A 22,854-nucleotide genomic window follows, 5' to 3' on the forward strand; every position below is an offset into this window, starting at 1 on the left:
TCACTTTCTTGCCTATTCCCACTCAGGTACACACAATCCATATTAATCGCTCTCTTGTGCAATGTTTTATTACCCTGAACTTCCAAGGAGACTGGACGGAAGAGACACCTCTAAGCTAGCCTCACTCTAGTAGTTTGGTAGAAAAGTGGCTACAAGGAACATTTAAAACACAGTAGAGATGATTTATTTTAGTCAATATATCTTATATCAATCAAGTTTGAAAAAACACTGTAATATAAAAAGAAATACAGATCATTGTGATGAATGCTGAGACTCTGCTGCTTTCTCTCTGACAAATCAAGGAATGATCCAGAAGATACAGAAACTAAAATAAACACACTACATGCAGAGTGTAGTTTCAGATCCTACCCCCCAAATTCTCTAGTGATATGAATTTATTTCTTACCTCTACTTGTTTCTTTTGGCTAACAATAATGCTGAAAAAAATCTATTGCACACTCTTGATCACCAGTGATCTCATCTAGCCTATGGAACTTATCTGAAAGGCTTTCTTTGCCTGATGATCTCCCACAGGTCACTTAGTGTGCAATAAAGTGCAGTGGTATACGTTACTCACCTAGCATATTTTATGACCCCAAGACAACAAGAGAATGCATTATGTCCTCGTTACTTCCCAACTCCGTGAGGGAAAGTCTACAGATGTAATTACATTCAATATATGAAACAACTGTATGAAAAGAGCCGTTATTGTTTTCAGTATAATTTTTAAAAGCATGCACGTACTTAGCATAGTTATGAAAGGCAGGGACACAGAAGTAAACAGCATTTAGTCACTGTCATTGAAAAACCAGGAGGCTAACAGAAAACCATTTAGGAGTTTCTTTGAACCTAAAATATTTTATTTTCTGGAAATATTCTGGTCTGCTGGTTAACCAAAAATTGCAAACAATGTAGATTAGACAATGGAGTCAGCTTCCCTATTAATCTCATCCAGCAGCCACATGCCAGCACTTTCCCTAACGAGCTGCTAAAAGTGGAAATGCTAAGATCTGGATAGTTGCAGGAACAATAAACAAAGGAAGGAATGCTATCATATTTTTAAAAGCAAGGAAAGTTTTCTGGAAAGTTATGTCCATATTTAAGATTGCAAAACAGACTCTCCTTATTTACATGGACAACAAAGACTATAAGGCATCAACAAGGAGAATCAAACAAGGAATATAGAAATATATTCGTGCAGTAAAAAGTCAAGTTGTTGGTTGTATTATATATATGAGTTATGGAAAATCTTTAATATGACTCATGCCTTGTATATTGAATTTATATCATTTAAGATTGTATAAAAGAGGATGATACCATTAACATGAGAAAATAATGAAAGTTGCATAATGAGGTCCTTATATTAGACTTAATATATGATTGAAAGGGGGTCATGGTGGTCCATGCTACAACATCCAGCAAGATCATGCAGAGAGACTACAAGTTTTAAGCCAGCATGCACTACAGAGTGAGAGACACTAGGTAAGCCAAAATTATAAAAGCAATGTGGCTTTCCAAAACTCTAAATGTCTACAGATAATTCACAACAACTATTTTATGGGCTCTGTTATATTAGTCATCACATGTGGGATTATGAATAGTTGCATGAATTCTTGATTTTTATATCAACCAAGGATAATGATGATGGTTAAGAATTAAAAGGATTATTTGGTTTGGTGGTGTTTAATTTCTGGAGTTCTTTTTATATTTTTTTGGGGGAAAAAATTAAAAGCATATTATTCATTATAAGATCTGCATTCCTACTTTGCATCTTATTAGGGGTACAACTTATGGAAAGTTACAAGTGCCTCATATGATGGGAAAACAGTATTTCCATTAATCCATTTTTTCAGAAGATTAAATGAGAAAATGGTAGTTTAATCTGACTATTCAACTGTAGTGATCCTTGATATTATTAGATGGCATGCTGTTGTTAGCACAATGATTCTGCTCTTCTGATAGGATTTTCTGAGTCGTTTCCCTAGAACACACTCATATTTAAGATAAGCCTGTCTTTCCATAATTTATACTCAGGTGCTGATTGCAAATAAGCATATATGCATAACTAGTATGTTCTTTTAAAAGCATAGTTGCCGCCAGGCGTGGTGGCGCACGCCTTTAATCCCAGCACTCGGGAGGCAGAGGCAGGCAGATCGCTGTGAGTTCGAGGCCAGCCTGGTCTACAAAGTGAATCCAGGACAGCCAAGGCTACACAGAGAAACCCTGTCTAGAAAAAAACAAAAACAAAAAAAAAAAACAAAAAACAAAAAAAACAAAAACCAAAAAAAAAAAAAAAAAAAAAAAGCATAGTTGCCTTGTAACCAATTTGAATGATCCGCCCTTCTTCACTATTTCTGATGCTGAGGGGCACAACATTTACGGGCACACATTCCTTCAATAAAGCAGCGCAATATGGCACTGGGGTTAGCATCTCTAGAGACTTGAATAAACCTCACGTGTCTCTCCAATGAGTTCATGAAAATAGCATCCCACAGGATCCCTTGGTCCTGGCTTTTGTGGCCATGGAAGCTTAAACTGCATTATGTTTGTCTCTTTTCTCCCTTGCTAATCAAGAGCCCGAAGAGGAAGTATTCTGGAAGAAAACACGCAGCACAGCCCAGGTGGGAAACTGAGGGGCTTACAGTAAGGGACACATGACAGAAGTGAAGGTCAAGTTTAGGAATGCTGCAGACCCGGGAGTCCTATGCCAATGCAAATAACAGAGGGAATGCAAAGGAACAAGAGGCGGAGACTCTTTCCAGAGATAGAGCTGTAGCTAAGAAGTAGCTCTCAGAATACAGTTCCCCCAAGGGAAGAGCCAGTGAGAAATAAGCTTATCCTCCTTTAACCTTTGACCTCTACTAGTGTGCCCCACAGAGTCAATCCAGGGGTCAGGAGGCCTGTTAGTATAGGCCAGACACGCCAGCAGTCTTGAAACAGAGCACAGGAACATCAAGCCTAGAGAAAGAGGCGTGAAGAGCAAAGGGATTGTACGCCCATGGAAAGGGACAGAACATTTGACAATTCTGTACATTAATAAATAAACTTTTAAAAAGTCTGGTCTATCATTCAATTTTATCTATTTGTGGATAGAGTAGGATGCTAATGTTAGAAGTCAGAAAGAGTACTGACTTTTTTCTTCTAATGTTAGAATTAATAACTTCTCATTATAATGTGTAGAAATTATTAGATGGGTTAGTCAAATAATTAACTCCAGGTAACTGAATGTACAATATGCACAATCTTATTTATATATGCTTACATATTTATTTTGCCCAAATTACTAGTAATTACTTTATTAGTTGATAGGTAACATTGTTTTCCTGCATCGAAAAGAATACAAAGGAACTCTAAAACAAAAGTGAATATATTTATCTGCCTATCAGGGTGATCAGAAAGCTACATTCAAAAGAGGACACAATCACTACAATGGTTACATCATACTGCAAGTCAACTTTAATGAGAATATGAAGGCAAAAATGTACCCATAGTTCTGGGAAGTGTCAGGTACTCAGGAGCCTCTAAGGCCTCCCCTGAACCTTATGCTCATTTCTCTCACACCCTTGCTCTAATCCAGGGGTCACTACCCCCTTGGGGTTAAATATCAGATATCCAGAATATCAGATATTTATATTATCATTCATCACAGTAGCAAAAGTAAAGTTATTAGGTAGCAACAAACTAAAGTTATGGTTTGGTCAGCACAACATGATGAAGTGTATTAAAGGGTGGGATCATCAGGAAGGTTGAGAACCACTGCTCTAAGCCAGCATCCATGAACACTTTCATATGGGGTTTTAAAGGCAAGGAAGTAACCCACAATTTCAACTTGTCCTAGCATTAGCACTTCTAGAATTGTTACAGAAATTGGATTTAGTAATTTCTATTTAGGATTGTGCGTGTATGTGTGCATGTATGGGTTTTTACAGCCTTCCAATTTATTTAGATTGTGTATCTTCCCTTAGAAATAGGTTCATCCAGATGGACTGCATAGACACACACACACACACACACACACACACACACACACACACACACACATCCTGTGTATGTCTAACTGTCTGTGTGTCAAGTTGACAGTTAATGTGCCAAGATCATATTTTAAATGTTTCTCTTATCATTCTAACAAATACATTTCTGGGTTGCTTCTTGTATCATTTATTTTTCTTTTCCCTCATACTGAGCAGCAGTATAACACAGTCAACTATTCAGGGAGACTGAGTTTCAAAGAAATATCCAATTTCTTTGCTGCTCAGGTTGGCTGTTTGTCTAGCTTTCTTTCTGGTGTTTTGATCAAAACTCTCTGACTAAAAGTATCTTAGGGGTAGAAAGGATGTATGTGGCTTTCTGTCCAGGTCCATCATTGTGTGAGTCAGGGCAAGAGCTCATGTCAGGAACTTGAAGAAAATATGAAGGAATGTTGTCTCTGGACCATTCAGTCTCATGACAGCCCAGAGAGGGAACTGCCTTCTGTAGGCTGGGACCTTTTGCATCAAATAATAACTAAGATAACACCTCATAGATGCCACAGGCTGATCTGATAAAGGCAATTGTTCAATTAAAACTCCCTTTTAAAGGTTATTCTTGGCTGTGTTAAGTTGACAGTTAATGCTATGTAGGCTATGTTTAATAGCTACAGTCTCTTGCTGATCAAATTGCAAAAAGAGAGAACAAAGCCTTGGTCCTACTTGCTCAAAATGGTTCCTACTTGCTAGCTCTGGGCATCAGTGGGCCCAAGTGCACTCACAGATGTGCAGTAAGAACAAGTATTAGATGTCTTACTGTATTTTCTGGAATACCTTGACATGTCACTTCTACAGTAATTAAAGCCAACATAAGGCAAGACATTAAAAAATCATTACTCACATAATCCTGAAAAACAAATTTTATTGTGACATTCTGATAAATTTACTTTAGGACTAATTTAGAAAAGAAATCTTGAAAAGTATCTTTTGGAAACAGTCCTCCAAACAGCCACAGTTGGGTTTAATTTTAAGTGAAAAAAAAAAAAAAAAATCTCTGCAACTACTGTATCGCCTGTTTTGTTGTTACTAGTGCTAATAAAAGGACAAGATTTAGGTCTGTTGGTCTTAACACAACATTCATTTAGCATAGATAAGTGTGGAATTTATAATTTAACAAGGAAAGTCATGTCTAATGAGTAGAAAATAGTTTGAGGAATAACGTGATTTTAAATTAGGCTGCATGTTTCACTCATTACCGTTCAGATAATGAGCTTGGATAGGAGAGAGGGTGAATCTTATCAGATAGTAAATTGAGGAGCTTAGCTACAATGCTATGCTTTGCTAATAAATACTTTTGTACCTCAAGAATACAGATAACAAATGGAACGGACAAAGAATATCATATGTGATATTCTTTGAAGCCTTTCCTTTGCCTAATTTATATGTTGGATCCTATACTATGCAATGGAGAAGTAGGGTATAACCATGCCATACGAATTATAAGGCTGTACTGGGGCAAAATACGTAATAAAATTTAAACATATCAGGAGAGATTATTTCTCTTGAAAGAAACACATGTTTTTATAATAATTAAAACCAACTTTTTTTTTTAACTTCAAAATGCTGCATCTTTCGTTTGCTGCAGGAAATTATCAGTGTGATGTGCAGACAGCAATGACAATATTCCACTACTTCTGTGTACTCAGTGTACATCTATAATCGCTTTAGTGTTGTGTGATTCACTCGGTAATTTGATCTGAGATGAAATTGTAGATTTTATGATTGTGTGATGATATTTTTGCCTCTTAATTCCAGAATGTGACTATGTGTTATTATTTATCATATTATTCATTAAACTATGACTGCTGACGTGTCATGTCCTCTTAGCATAGAGATTGCAAAATATGTAATTTAATTTTGAGATGCTTAAAACTGATAAAATCGGTCAATGGCCTTTTATGTTTTGTGTAAACTATTACTTTACTCTATGACATCATGAGTAAAACAATTTCCAAGATTAAATACATACAGATGGAATTAAGATGCCAACTATATGGGTAGGAAGCAATTATAAGAGAACTTCATATGGGATGTGTAAACAAAATGAAAAACACATAAAAAAAAAAAAAAGACCTCCGAACTCTATTATTCTAAAAGTTTGTCTTTAAATTTTCATGTGGTAAGCAAAATTTATAATTTCCACATTTCCTCTCTTGCTGTGTAATACCACAGATGTAGCTATATCTGAAAAAAGTAGGAAGCTAGACCGGTTCAAGAAACACAGTTAAACTAACATTTTACAATGACTCAGAGATATATAAACTAGAATTAGGTGCCATTTGACACCACATTCTGCACAACAGTGTGGGTTTTGAAGACTTCATCAAACGTATTAACATCCAGTTGATGTACATCTACATTATTTTATTTAGTGCCTACTCTCCATGAAACAATTTGTATTTCTCCTCATGCTAATAAAAAAGCAAATGACTGGTGATGTTTCTTAATGACCCCAAGGACTGAAAGACTGGACCAGTGAGATTCACATAATTCCCCTAACAATACCAAACAGGAAAAAGTAATTGTGAATACTTAACGTGATTCATTAATATCTCACATGTGTCCACCCTTTGTCTCTGCAAGTAAGCCATCTTCAAGTTTGGGTCTTTAGGCACTAGAGGCATGTCTCTGTTTAACTTCCTCATCTCCTCTGAACCACTTTGTGTTCAGAACCATTCAGAGATGGATGCTTCATCTCGAAAGGTTCAGGGGCAAAGACAGATACAAGTATGTACATAAAAGTTATGTACATACACTTGTGAGGACATGACCTGTGTGATAAAGTCACAGTATCACGGCTGATATTTTCAGTGTATAACTTCTAAAAGGAGAAAGATGCTGTCTATTCTTTACTTTCTTCTGTGCTTGTATATCTGAACTTTTCCAATGTCTCCACCTTATTTCTGATTTTATTTCATTTACTTACTTACTTACTTTGTGTTTAGTTGTATGACCTCTGGAGCTCTGGTTGTTTTTCTTCCCTTCCCTAGACAAATGAAGCAGCTTGAAAGCTGAACATTCATGAGGCTTCAAATTAAAAGAAGAAAACAAAAAGAAAAAAAAATTACAAAACCTTTGCTGTCCCTCTGGTCACCCCACGACAAAGAGGAAGTCAAGCTGTCTGCTGTCCTTGCCAAATAGCTTCCACAGGCGATCTGTGGGTAGTGACCTCATTGGAATCTGACAGCAAAGGCAAAAAAATACACCATGATGATTGCAAACAAACCCTTGCTTTGGTGAAAGACTGGTAGAATTCTGAAAGTGGCTAGAAACATGCTTGCTGGTGAGTTAAATAGGACAGTAGGTCTCTCTTCTTCAACACGGTCTATACATTCAAGCTCCTGCCTCCACTACCAACTTTTTCTGTGGTGTTAAAATGGCCTACACTAGTTTGACTTTTAATTCTTGTCCATCGTCTCCATCAGTGTTCAATTAGTTATTGCCTAAATTTTTATTTTCAAAATCTCCTTCCAGGACTGCATGTGTACCAGGGCACTGAGGCAGCAACAGGTGGCTATGTTTGCTTTTATACTTATTTTGCAAAGTGGAGGGAGCATTAATCGATCTAAACCAGAATTTTGGTAATGGGATAGATGGTAGCAAACCATCATGATGCCCAGTTTGACTGTGATTCTGCATCAGGTAGATATATATATATATCCAGGATGTCATTAATATAGGGCAAATCTTTCTTTGACTCAGCCATTTTACCTGATAACCAGTGACAATCTTATTCAGTAACACTTCCTTTGAACTTGTATACTTAGGTTCCTTAAGAAACACTGGGCTAGACACTTTCGTTCCTTATCTACAGCTGATGCCAAGGCTAGCCTGACTCACAAAAATGCTTAGGTTGCTCTATTTCCTTTTCTCTTTCTGAAATGCTTGGTATAAAAGAAGAAAAAATATGTAAAGCATGTTTAATACCAACAATATGGGAGTTTGTTTTACAGTTTTATGAGGTAAATGTATATATTTTCCTCAATTATAAAAGTATATATATACTTCACAGTAAATGAAAAAGAAATGATAGAACATGTTAGTAATTTAATCCATTCCAGGCAATTGGCTTGTTTTTATTGTCATTATTTGTGCATACACACATGTACACACATGTGCACATGAATACACATCTATGTGTGTGTGTTTAAAACAATAATAATAAAAGACAAAAAGTCTATCAATTTGAGAGCATGGGTGGGGGTTTGGAGGGAGGGTACCTGGGAGATGCTGATAGGAAGAAAGGTAAGTGGGGGATGTAATTTCAAATAAAACATGTTTTAAAAGTGTTCTAGATAATTATTAATTTTTATAATTTCATTTTTCAGAAATTATGTGAGATAGTATATCATATAACCCAGGCTAGCCTCACAATTCCAATCCTTCTACAGCTTCCTTCGAACTGCTAGGATTCTACGCATGTATCAGTCACTGCACATGGGACAAATTTAAATTTACTGAAAGAGCCAATTTTCTGAGAAAGCACAAGATTGATTTGCAAAGTAGTTGGACAAGTTTGCATTCCCACCAGCAATGGAAGAGTGTTTCCCTTTCTCCACATCCTCGCCAGCATGTCCTGTCACTTGAGTTTTTGATCTTAGTCATTCAGGTAGGTGTTAAGTTGGAATATTAGAATTGTTTTGATTTGCATTTCACTGATGACTAGGGACATTGAGAATTTCTTTAAGTGTATTTCAGCCATTAGATATTCCTCTGTTGAGAATTCTCAGTTTAGCTTTGTACCCTGTTTTTAATTGGATTATTTAGTTTGGTGGTGTTTAATTTCTTGAGCTCTTCATATATTTTAGTTATTAGCCCTTTCTCGGGTGGAGGGTTGGTGAAGATCTTTTCCCAATCTGTAGGGTGTAACTTTGTTCTATTGACAGTGTCCTTTGCCTTACAGAAGCTTTTCAGTTTCATAAGGTCCCATTTACTCATTGTTGATCTTAGAGCCTGAGCTGTTTTTGTTCTGTTCAGGAAGTTTTCTCCTGTGCCAATGAGTTCAAGGTTCTTTCTCACTTTTTCTTCCAAAAGATTTAGTGTGTCTGGTTTTATGTTGAAGTCTTTAATCCACTTGGACTTTGGTTTTGTGCAGGGTGAGAAATATGGATCTATCTGCATTTTTTTTTTACATCCAGTTAGGCCAGCACCATTTGTTGAAGATGCTGGTTTTTTCCATTGTATGGTTTTGGCTCACCTAAAAATGGGCAACCTTGGATACAGGCAGAGTTGATGGCCAATCTCTGCCAAGACAGGGTAAGTAAGTCTTCAATAGTTCCTGCTTCACAAGTATGTCTGTCAGATATCCTGGGCCAGAAGGCTGAAGATGATGCTCCAACATTATAGAGAGTTTTGGTGACTGTTCGGGCAGCAAACTGTCTCTGTCATATGCTTTTCCTCATTTTGGATGCTGCTAACCTGCACTTCTTGTTTTCTTTGGTAATTAACTTTATTCCTTCTCAAATCTCTTATAGTGTTGAAGACCAGAAAGCTTAGTTTTACAATTAAGCTTAGTTGTATAGGGGTTAAGATGTTTTTAGGTCTAGATGGATGTTTTAAGTTGATAGAGATGAGATATGATAGATATTGATTTACATTCAGCATTTTCTACTCATCAAGATAGGAAAGATGTTTTCTTCAAGGTTGCCAAATACAAATAGTCAAAAAACTATGAATATAACATATATATATATATATATATATATATATATATATATATATATATATATATATATATGTAATTCCTTATTGTTTTGTGGTTCTTCTTCCTGTATGTTTATTATATATGTGTCATAATACAAATGTATATCTAAAAAAGAATTAATTTAAAAAGTTTTGACTATTAATCACAGTCATTATTTCACCTTAAGCTCTGGCATGTACACCAGCCCCATATCTCTTTCATTCTCCTAGTTTAAAACAGAAATGTAAGTCTTTGCTTGAAGAATATACAGGGAACTCAAACCATCTCTGAGTTACAGATGGACAACAGATTAGCGCAAAGACAAACAGAGATCAGGGCTTTCAGGGCCTAAGAAGAGTCCCAGAGGAGTTTCAAAATTAAAATGCATTGAATTACTTAAGTCTGTCAACATTTCACTGGTGAGAGAGTAAGTTCAAAATGTTTTACCTCATTTGCAGGATTTTCTTCTGTGAGGCTAAGTTCAGCCAACTAGCAACAGCACAAAGGACTCCACTGTGACACAGCTAAACTCATGCTGGCTGAGCAGGAAGAAAAGCTGTGTAGGATCAGGACAGAGTAGGATAGCCTGCCATCCCACAGCCACCAGGGAGCCAAGTTTGGGAAATTGTGAATTCAAACAGAGGGATGACTTTTGTTAGGCCCTTAGACAATCAGTCGCTTAGTATCTCCACTGGGCTTTCTCCCCACTCCCATGCACTAGGATGCCTGGACACACACGGGTATGCATGCATGCAAGCACACACGCAGAGGTACACAGATGCACATCCCAGAGCTGAAATAAAAGATGTCATTACCAATCAAATGCACCAGTTAAAGTCTCCTTGTGCTCATGGTCAGAAAACTGATTAAAACTTTGTTGATTGTGAGGAGGTGTTTCCTATGCAGCTGCCTGAAGATGGAGGAAGGAGCTGTACGAACTCAGTTTCTTATGCTATGAACAGCTGTCTCTTGTTCTGTTTTTTAAAGCAAGTCATTTGGCAGTAGATACTGGCCCAGAAATAACTCACCTCTTTTCTTCTCAGAAGACAGAAATATCTATTTAACAGTCAGATCATAGCAGACACCTTGGAAAACATCTAGATCACAAATCCCTGTCAGCCATGACCAGTGAGTGGAATCTGGGCCATGCCCTTCTTCAGAGAAAGCCTTCCCTGAAAGGAGATACGTCATGCAGGAGGACAGACACCCATTTGCCAAAACAATCACTGAGCCTGCGTGGGAAAGCTTCAATACCATTTAGGAGCCATCTACAAGCACACAGTGAGACTTGAGAAAATCACAGAAAAAGAAAATGAGGTTTTAATTATGCTCTTTATGTTCATGGCTTATTGGTATATATGACACTATCAGACCCCAGCTCTGCAGTGAGGGAGGGAGGAGGCTTGCTGAGAATGGACTCTTTCTTTTCTTGCTTCCTTCCTTCCTTCCCTCCCTCCTTCCCTCCCTCTTTCCCTTCCTCCTTCATTCCTTCCTTTTGGGGTGGGTCTGTCTGTTTGCTGGTTTTTTGTTTGTTTGTTTGTTTGTTTTTTGAGACAGGGTTTCTCTGTATACCCTTGGCTGTCCTACAATCCTTTTGTAGATCAGTCTGGCCTCGAACTCACAGAGATCCCCCTGTCTCTGCTTCTCCTAGTGCTGGTATTACAGGCATGCACCACTGTGCTTGGCTGACAACAGACTCTAGCCTTAACATTATTAACATTATTAGCATTATTAACAAGACTTGATATACTGGCAGGGCCTGGGGTAGAAAATGTGTAATGTTCTTTGACAACAAGAAAAAAATTGAAGAACAGACATGTCCATGGGGGGAACACATTAAAAGCAGCCAGTTGAGTCTTCGTCCTCTGCAATTGTATGTATGTATGTAAGTATGTGTGTTATATATAATTATTAGTTTATAAATATATAATAAATAATTATTATGTTATAGTTGTTATATATAATTGTTTCATATTTGTGTGTGTGTCTGTATATGTGTAGTATTATAAGTAATTTTGAAAATCTGGCTTTAAAGCCACTTTTGTAAGTGACAAAACTTGAGCCTATCTAAAAACATTTTCAGAAATTAAAATGTGGACACTTCCTCTCTAAGGCAAGTCCCTTGAGATCACCAACTGTTCATTATAGTTCACTATGTTTCCAGGCCCTGTACACAGTTATACACTTTTTCCTCCAAGAAATAGAACCTTAATAAATCTCTAATAATATCGAAACTTTTCTATGCCAAGATTTGTATTTTTCTATTTAAAATGTTACACTGCATTTCAATATACTACATTGAACTTTATATTTGTTTTTATTGGGCCCCTATAACTTAATACCTTTAGATGCTTGAAAGAATTTATATGGCTGATATCAGATATAATTAAAAGTACTCCTTCTATATACATTTACAAAATAATTTATCATTGGCTAAATATTTGTCTTATTACTAATTAATGGGCAGTTCAAGCTATTCATTCTCGTTTATTTGAAATTTTAATTTTTATCCTAGGTCATAATGTTTGATAAGTTTTTTTAGATAAAAATACAAGTAAACTGAGATAGAAATATATCTTTGATTTAAATTCTACTGTATCAATAAATATAATAAACTGGTATTCCTATTTTGGGTTCATCTTGGGATTAATTTTTATTTCTCTACACAACCAGCTTTTCCATTTCTTAGATTTGAAAAAAAAATTCAGCTATATGGCTTACTTAAAAATGTCTAAATGTTGGCTTCTTCCAACTAACCTCTGGAGAGTACAATGGTTTCCATGTGCGATACTTCCCTTATACATATGGTCTTTAGGCATTTAAACAATGAGTTTCAGAAAATAACAACAGAGACAATGGTATTACATTTTGTTGACTTGTTCTATATGACACTTGTTCTGTAAAGAAATACAGTATGTTGCTATGGAGATAATTAACACAATAATAGATACACAACTCACAAATTGATTAGCACAGCCACCATGGAGATACAACAATTTTCAGAATGTCTTAACTAATAAAGTGACATGCAAGCCTCCAGGAATGAAAGCGCACTTTGTGTTCAAGAGCAGCAAAAAACTAAAAGCAAATAAATCTTAGCTCACTTTAGAAATTGGACAAAAACCCACACTCATGGGATCTTGCAGTTCTAGAGTCAGAGGTCACAAAGTCAAACTCCAAAAAGGCAAGATACCACACAGTTAAAATCTTACAAACATAGATTCTGCCTCAAAGACCTAGACTTGAAAAATAGTGATGGTGATGCCCCTATTTTTTTGTTTAAGGAAAATTACTAAATGTACCATATAATTATTATTATTATTATAATTTTTTATTAATTTATTCTTATTACATCTCAATGGTTATCCCATCCCTTGTATCCTCCCATTCTTCCCTCCCTCCCATTTTCCCCTTACTCCCCTCCCCTATGACTGTTCCTGAGGGGGATTTCCTCCCCCTGTATATGCTCATAGGGTACCAAGTCTCTTCTTGGTAACCTGCTGTCCTTTCTCTGCATGCCACCAGGTCTCCCCCCCAGGGGACATGGTCAAATATGAGGCGCCAGTGAAAGTCATACCCCACTCTCCACTCAACTGTGGAGAATGTTCTGTCCATTGGCTAGATCTGGGTAAGGGTTTAAAGTTTACTGCCTGTATTGTCCTTGGCTGGTGCCTTAGTTTGAGAGTATTATTATTATTATTTTGATACAGGATTTCTCTGTGTAGCCTTGGATTCTCCTGGACTTGCTTTGTAGACCAGGCTGGCCTCGAACTCACAGAGATCCATTCACCTGCATCCCTGAATGCTGGGATTAAAGGTGTACACAACCAAGTCTGGCTACAGACCATATCATTTTAAAATATTTAATTTTATTTTATGTATGTGAGTGTTTTATCTGTACACATGTCTGTATATTTTGTGTGTGGGTTATGGGAATTCAACCTAGGTCCACTGCAAGAGCAACAAGCCCTCTTAACAGCTGAGACATTTCTCTAGGAGTTTTACAATTTCAACTTTTTAACTCTCAAATTAGATACACTTTCAGCTCTCCTAAAGGCTTATGTTAAGCAAATATTATAACCTCATAGTCATAGCAAAACTCAATAGTGCTACTTATATGTAATTATTCACAGTAATACACTGTTTAGATTATTATTTGAGAAAAAGGAAAAACAACAGCATAATAATTATTGTTGACTATTAGGCATTTTTCTCCTTGCTCTTTAGACTGCCTTGAGTGAGATCTTTCTATACCTGGCCCAGTTGGTGATTTGCAATAACTCCCCAGCCCCATTGCACACAACTGGGTGTGTATCACAGCTTATTTCCAGCCCCAGTGACACAACTGGGCATGTATTACAGCCTATGTCCAGCCTCATTGCACACAACTGGAGGTGCATCACAGCATATGTCCAGCCCCATTGCACACAAATTGGCGTGTATCACAGCCTATGTTATGGCTGGCTCTAGGTAGGCATTTGTGTTATTTCCAATTTTCTTTTAGAAATTAATTTATTTATTCACTTAACATCCTGGGTGTAACCCCCTCCATCCTCTCCATATAGTCCCACCCTCCCTTCATCTTCCCTCATTCTCCCTCCTCTCTTCCTCAGAAAAGGGGAGCCCCACCCACCCACCCCAGCTGATCAAGTCATATTAGGACATAGTGTGTCCTTTTCCTATGTTGCCCGGCAAGGAAATCCCGAGGCGGTTAGGGAGACAAGTGATCAAAAAGCAGGTAACAGAGTCCATGTCAGGGAAGTCCTCTGATTCCCTTACTAGAAGATCCACATGAGACCTGATGTTTTTAAGTTATAAAAGAGGCTACAATGAACAGTCCATTGGGCAATGGTATTTTAGAGTTTATCAATAGAAAAAATCTAGGAATAGAATTGTTTTGCTAAAATGTAAATAAATGTGCAGCATTTAAAAACATTAATTTGTAGTTATCAGGGAAAATAATAATGGACTTCAATCTGACACTAATATACAGGGCTAAGAGATTCCTAGATAGCTGGCTTTAAAAATAAAAAGCCTGAGTGTGTCTGTAAGAGTGTTTTGAAGTAGTGGATTGAGTAACAAAGACCTATCTTCATCAGGAAAGCTTGGCATCACCAAATGATGCACTGAAGAGAACAAAAATTTGGAAGAGGAAATACATCCCTCTCTTCTGCAAGGTGCCATCTTTACTTGTTCTTGATACATGGCCCACTGTCCTTTGGCTTTCAGTCTTGCAGCATTTTTTTTTTTTTTAGTTTTTTATTTATTTTATTTTTATTATGTATTTATTTATTTTGTTAATTTTTAATTTGTTCACTTTACACGTCAATTGCAGCCCCCTCTCTTGTCTCCTACATTTTTATTATTTTATTTATTTATTTATATATTTTTATGTTGGTTCATTGTCTTATTTCAATTTATTTTTATTTATTTATTTATTTATTTATTTATTCTTGTTACATCTCAATGGTTATCCCATCCCTTGTATCCTCCCATTCTGTCTCCTACATTTTTAAGCATTAGCTCTGCATGTTCGTTTCCTCTGCAGGGAAATCAACAATGCAAATGCTCTTTATTCTTCACCTCTGCTACTCCCTCTGACTGCTTTTCTTTTCTTTTCTTTTTTTTTTTTTTTTTTACTTTATCTCTTTTGCACCTAATTAGTTCCCAACCTTTCATAATGTTTTCTATTTAAATCTATATTCACTTGAGATCTGATCATTTTTCTTTTTTATCATTTATTTTTTCCAAACTTCTAACAATTCAATTGATGCAATAATTTTCTTTTTTTTTCAATTGACTCTTAATATCTTGTCTATTTTTATACATAGACTTTGGATATCTTAGTTAAAGTGTTGTGCATGCATAGGTTTAAGTAATCTGAAATGTGTAAAAGTACTCATCCTCTTTGGAATTACAGTTGTTTGTGTTTTTATTTCATTCTTTGTCTCTCTGTCTCTCTGTCTCTGTCTCTGTCTGTCTGTCTGTCTCTCTCTCTCTCTCTCTCTCTCTCTCTCTCTCTCTCTCTCTCTCTCTCCCACTCACTCTTTAAAAGGGAAGGTGGTGTTCATAAACTTACCTTCTTAAGCAGTGGCTTTGTAGAAATGGATTTTTTATATTCTCATTGGTGCTGGTCTGGCAGCTGATGTAGAATAATATTCCTAGTTTAAGAGCACCCTCTTCTGTCATTGTAACAAAGTAGTAATTTCTGATCACATAATAAGCACATCATGTGCTTCTTAGTATGATCTTTGTACTGACTTAGAAAGTCTCGAGTATTTCATTGTGACTGCTTACTGGGTTTGTGTTGACATAATGGATGGGTATCTCAATACATTTAAGAACATACTCTAACATAGTGATATTTTCTCTGAACTTGCAGATAGCTCATTTGTATAACTGCAACTCATTCACTCATTCATTGCTTCATTTATTCTTTGGTTAGAATATTATTCAACTAGCTGTCTCCACATCAGGTATGTGCTGGTGTACTGATAATGGAATGATAATGAAAATTACCATCTTTAGTACTAACAAGAAAACATGATCTACCCTCAAACACTGCCAAATTTTAAAGATGATAGAGGAGGAAATGTGTTATCTTTTATTTTTAGAAAATCTAGTTATTATTTGTGGAGTGTGTGTGTGTGTGTGTGTGTGTGTGTGTGTGTGTGTGTGTGTGTGTGTGTTGGGAGTACAGTGTGCGAGTCCATGTGGAGATCAGAGAACAACTCTATGGTGTATATTTTCTCTCCTTCCCAGGACTTGATGCAGTTCCTCAGGACTGCTCAGAGTTCTTTCTCTGTTGACTCATTTCCATAGCTCCTGTTTTGTTGTGTAAATTGCAAGATAAAGAGGCATTTTAATGTAGAATTATTTAGAAATGGGACTTAAAATGCTTGGAGTCTATTTTTCCCGTGCTTTTCCATTGATGATGTTTTATTTTTTATTTTTTTTTAAAAAGAAAGACATCAATAGGCCAAACAATAACTTCTAGCATTTTATTAAAGTTTTCCATTTAGTCAAGTAAGTGAATACTAGTATACATGGGTCTTTGCTTTAATGACAATCCAATGAAAAGAGTAAAATTATGTGTATAGGTTTTTTTTTAAACTTTGGGGGTTTCTTAAATATTTTGAGTATTTAAAAATTTTTGCCTTCTATATTTGATTATTTTAGTGTTTGGTACATAAAAATTTTTGCCTGGGGGTGTTGCCAGAAGCTGATATGTCTCCAGTCAAAAAGACCTTAAATTAATAAAAATCTTTATATGCCATATTCTGAAAGTTTCTGAAGTTTTGAGGATTGTCTGTCTATCTATCTATCTATCTATCTATCTATCTATCTATCTATCATCAATATGAACAGGTAGCCTACCTCAAGGAAGATGATTATCATAAAATCTCCTTTTGGAGAGAGCTTCTTAATTAATGGCAAGCTAGCTGCTGGGCAAAAGTGCCCCAGCTTTCTCTATAGACAATAAATATACTGTCCAAAATGGACATCACTTGGATGCAGGCTGAGTTGACTGCTAAGCTCTGCCAGGGTAAGCAAGTTCAAGTCCTTCATATTTCCTGCTTCACAATTATGGCTGCCAGATATATGGGGTGAGAAGGCTGAAGATGATATAGGGAGAAAATGGGTGATTGACCAGGCAGTAAACTGTCTCTGTCATCTCTCAGTTTAGAAGTGGCTTGCCTATACTTCCTGCTTAAATAATAATTTTATCAAGTCTCTTCTTGATACCCTATGAGCATATACAGGGGGAGGTAATCCCCCTCAGGAACAGTCATAGGGGAGGGGAATAAGGGGAAAATGGGAGGGAGGGAAGAATGGGAGGATACAAGGGATGGGATAACCATTGAGATGTAACAAGAATAAATTAATTTAAAAAATAATAATAAAATAATTTTATTCTTCTTAAGTCTCCAACGGGGTGGAAGACTACATAGTTATAGTTTCACAGCTAGGTTTAAGTTGTTTAGGACTTGATAAAATGTTCTAAGGTCTAGGAAGATGTTATTATGCTTATAAATACAAGTTAGGATAGAGAATGATTTAGGTATAAAACTTTAGACTCACCTAGATAAGATAAATAGTATTTTCTTCAAGGTTGCCAAATACAAGTGAGCTGAACATTGTGAATGTAACATTTCTATTGGCTTTCCTGATTGTTTCATGGTTTTACTATATGTAGTATATTATAAATAAATAAAAAAATAAAGGAAAAAAGAAAAATGTGCTCAACATAAAAAGATATTTTACAAAAAAACCTCACTTGTGTATTCATACACTAGATTTTAACACCAAGTTCAGTGTGAAAACTAACTTTATCAAATGCCTGTGAAAATGACTCTCAAAGCTTTAGGAACCAGCTTACTTACAGACTACGTGTCAGGAGAAGACAGTATTTTACTACATATTTTGCATGCAAGTGATAATAATAATTTTAAAATCCAAAATATCTTGATAGATGCTGTCAGGAAAAGGAGAGCTAAAAAAAAAAATCACTTCTTCAAAGTGAGTTTCTAAATGGAATGTTCAAGCCTATTTATATGTATTTATGAATTGAAAATAAAAATGAAAATTCTTATTTACTTTACATAGGAGAAAAAAAAGCTTTTGCCTGTTTTAGCATTTTAGAGTGTTAATTTTAACTTCACAGCATGTTTCCACTAACATGTGGTAGAGGAAGAAAATAGGGTAGAAGAGAAAGGGAGGATGGGATGGGAAGATACAATCAAGGGGATTACATGAGATGTAATATAATATGAATAAATTAAAATTATATATATATAAAGTTACACTACTTGTTTTATTCCTATTTGCCCAATTGTTTTCTCTGATTTTTCAGTTTTCTGTTTGGCATGTTTCTTGTGTAAAATATAAATTAGGTAAAATTATATAGTATATATACATACATATATATTATATACATATAATTTTTTACTTTGACATAATTTGTGTTTTAGTTGACTATAATATTTGTACTTATAATAATTGCTGATAGATTTGAATGTATCCTTTCTGTATAGTGTTCACTTAGCAATTCCATTAGATGCTGACCCCTAACTCTCTCCTGCTTACCTGATCAGGGACCCTGCTCTCTGGGGTGGATGGATGTCAATAGTGTACTTAAGCAACTTGCTATTCAAAACTTTTCTGTCACTAGATTAGGCATAATCTACTTATTCATGACACATGCACAAAGCACATAGAGACCATTATATTATATGATAATATAATGTCAAAAATAAAAATTCTATAAAATGTAGATCACAGTAATTCTAAGCAATGTGCTAATAATCATTGTTCTTAAAGTTATGTTTTTGAAAATAGTATTTGATTCACAAACACTGTATTAATATACTTTTTGGACCTCCTTGGCAGCACACCTACACGTCGCTCCACAGTTTCCTTCTAACATCCCATCTGTCTCTCTGTCTTCCATCATACTTTATTCCCGTCTTTGAGCTTTGCACTTGGGAGAAATAAATTTAATGCTTTTGTATCTGAATGTCAATTGCTATGGTTTATTTAAGTGCTTGAGGCCATTGCCAAGAATGCAAAGCTTTCTGCTTGCTCAGCTGAGACTATCTAAAGCCTGGGAGCTTTCCAGCTCCACAGGGGTGAAGAGGACAACACAAAACTGCACTACTGTAAACAATTGACTTTAACTAGTTTCATCCACTTAGCTGATGTCTACTATGCATCATATGGAAGCTGTCTCAGTTTCTTTGGGGAAGAGTTTAGCAATGAATAGTATGCATCCCTTCTCTAGATCAAACAAAATGTTTATGGTAAACTTCCATGCTAAAATAATGTGAGAAAATGTGTAATCTTGAGATGTGAAATCAGTTAAATAATGGATTTAAGAGACAACACTTTAAGGAACTCACTTGAATTCAGTTTCACCAATGTTAAAGTCACATCTAAATAAAGCACATAATAATGTTTAGTAATAATTGTATTTTAGTCAATTTTATTTGTATTCCAGGTATATGCATAGATAGATAAAGATAGGGACAGTGTGCACAGGCCTCTGTGTGGGCTCACACAAGCTGCTGCAGCCTGTGGAGGTCAGAGTACCACTTCAGGGAGTCAGTTCTTGTCTTTCTGTACAAATCCCAGCATTCAGGCTCGTACTCAGATTCTTTTTCTCCCCCCCCCCCCCCCGCTCCAGCATAATAATGCTATTGATCATTTGGGAATTTCACATAATGCACCCTGATCACATCAGGCTCTTAATTCTGGTTACACAGTGCCTTTATTTTCTAAGCTATCTTGTTGGCCTGGGGCTCTTATTCTTTGTTTTTGGTTTTATTTTAAGCTTTTATTGAGTTTGTTCTTTGATAATTTCATACACATATAGTGAGCATTCCTATAATCACACCCCTAATCTCCTACCCAGTCTGTTACCACTCAGTGCATGCCTGCACGTGCACGCACGCGCACACACACACACACACACACACACACACACACACACACACACACACACCATCCTTCTCACATCATGACTGGTGGTGGTGGTGGTATTTAGAGAGTCTGAGAGTTCAATCACTGTGTAAACTTGGTTATTTGTGTAACCATGGGTTCGAAACTATCTACTGGGGCCTCGTGGGATCACTAATGGCTAAACAACTAAAGACAGTGAGCACCCTGTCCTTGGAATCCCTCACTCTAAAGTGAAGGGTAGGACTCCACATTCTCCTCTGGGATACAGAAGCAAACTACTTATTCTAAGATAGGAGTGTTGACTTAAAATTATTTAGGAATTTAAATAGCCATTGGTGAGTTTCTTCTAGATACTTGTGTTTCTTTATAATTTGAATAGCAGCCTTCAATAGCTTTTGCAATAAGCAGTGTAATATATCCAGTGCTCTGCTAGATTAAAGAGTCATAAACACAAATATAATGCAATATGCATCATTTCCTTTGAAGTTTATGAAACTTTTTGCACAATTCCCTACAGGCTGAGAAAAAAAAAATCACGAACCTTTGATATGCAGCATAAGTAATTCCCAAAAGAAATCTTGAAGCCTGTTTTTTGTTTATTTTGCTCTGCGTATGCAAATGTATTTCCTATCCATACCTTAATTCGTTTCACAAACAGCCATTGACAAGCCGGAAGATAGCCTTATTCATGAATTAATTTTATCCTTTGCTATTGGGTAAAATTGGAGACAAATTGGGGATTTGAAATACAAAGAGATAGTGGAATCACAGACACTAGCTACATATGACATTGGTGAACTGTATCAGAAAAACTTCTTTGGAGCCAAGTCTGGTGGTTCACACCACTAATCCTAGTCCTGGGGCAGGAGTATGGCAAATTGAGAATCAGCTTGGGTTAGGGTGTGAGACTCAAAGACATAAACAAAAGTTTTCTGAAGAACATACAAACATCAAATGCCAGTAATTCATATTTTTGAAACGTTGTATCCCGTATGCCAGAAAATGTCAAAATATGAAAAATTGCATCAAATATTCAATATTTTCTGAAATATTTTCACATTTTTTTCTTATATGTACAGAAAGTTAAATACTATTTTCATAATCTACTATTTTACCTGGATAATCATATATTGTTTTATGTTATATTATCTTGCCTCAAGACAATAAGTATGCAAGTTACTTAAGCTAAAGATGTTTTCTTCAGATAGCCAAATACAAACAACCAAAACACTATGAATATAACATTTATATAATTCCTGAATGTTTCGTTGTTCTTCTTGTTGTATTTAGTGTGTTGTATTTATGTGTAAATTTTTAAAAAATCTATAAAAAATAAAATAAAATAAAATAAAAAGACAAAACAATCAAGTAATGTTCTTACCTACACATGGGACCAATGTTCTCCACCACACAAATGCCACCATTTCTGCAATAATGTATTGGACATTCTGAAAAAGAAGCATCACAAAGATCATAGTTGGTTATAAACATTATTATAAGGGAGGAGGGCATATCAGTATTAGCTATTGCATTACACTTTATATCTGTGGACACTGGCTTCTAGGATACTAAAAGCAAAGAATACTTCCATGTCCACCTCACTCCCAATCTGACTAGTGGTCCCTGGTATTCAAGATGATTCTTGCCCTATGTATGCCTGAGTGACTTATTATAAAAGAAGAACTTTCCCCCTAGATTAGGTACAATTTATGTATTTCTGAGATGTCTGCAAGACATGTTTTTGACCACAGTAGAAGTTTGTGTTTATTGAAAATTTCTTAGGTGCCACAGAAGTCGCTGGGTGATGGCAGATTAATGTTCTGCATGGGTCGTCTGGCACTCCTTTGCATGCATAAGCCCTGCCTTTGTGTCTATGAGAGATGCCAATATAGGTCACTCTGTCCCGTTTACCCTGGCACTGCTATTTTATTGCAGGTGTCACTCCCTAGTTCACCTTTAGAATGGACATTTATTTTCAAAGATAGTCTGCTGACAGGTTAGATATTTAAGGCATATATTTTCACATTCTTTCTACTGCAGAAACACTTTGTTTCTTTAGCTCTCTGTGGTACATGTATTGACCTGTCTCCTTGATGCACCAAGGGTGACCAGAATTCTGTTCCCCAACCGTCTAGCTTGCTCCTGTCATCTTTCTTTTAACACAGCCATCCTTTCAGGATACTATTCCACCCTGCTTGGGCTATTGTAGCTGTAATACTTGATGGAAACCTCTATCACTTTTGTGTTTTAATACACTAATACAACAAGTTTATCCTGACCACCTATTAATTGTCTGATATTGACCTAGGCCCTGGGAATGTGATCAACAATAACATTGGTAATTTAATACATTTGGTGAGGCTTTCATCAAAGAAGCCAGCTATCAGAGTTGGAATCTTAGCTCAACTAAGTAACTGTACTATTGGGAAGGTTGTTAACTTCTTTGTGTGTTTCCTTTCTACTAATCAGAATTAAAGAGAGAACCCATCTTAAGTTGTGTTGAGGGTGTCTGAGAAATACCTTCTCACAGTGTGTGTTTAATAAATGATGACTTCATAAAAATAGGCAAGCATGGAGCCCGCTGTTCATGGTCTAGGCCTATTGATCCGGCAAAAGAGTAAGTGAGGCACCAATACACTGTACAGACAGTGGCATCCTAGATGGACATAGAAAACTGATAGGAGCAAC

General features: G+C 36.1%; 1 protein-coding gene across 1 annotated transcript in view; it reads right to left on the minus strand.

Annotated features, from left to right (window-relative positions):
• The window catches only part of Malrd1 (MAM and LDL receptor class A domain containing 1), a 641,297-nt gene that overhangs the window by 115,431 nt on the left and 503,012 nt on the right, over positions 1-22,854 (minus strand). Inside the window, exon 35 of the mRNA XM_051151281.1 lies at positions 21,548-21,614. Coding sequence (XP_051007238.1) covers positions 21,548-21,614 — 67 coding nt within the window. The remainder of the gene's footprint in view (positions 1-21,547; positions 21,615-22,854) is intronic.

This window comes from Acomys russatus, chromosome 9 (genome assembly GCF_903995435.1).
Source record: "Acomys russatus chromosome 9, mAcoRus1.1, whole genome shotgun sequence".
Taxonomy (NCBI): domain Eukaryota; kingdom Metazoa; phylum Chordata; class Mammalia; order Rodentia; family Muridae; genus Acomys; species Acomys russatus.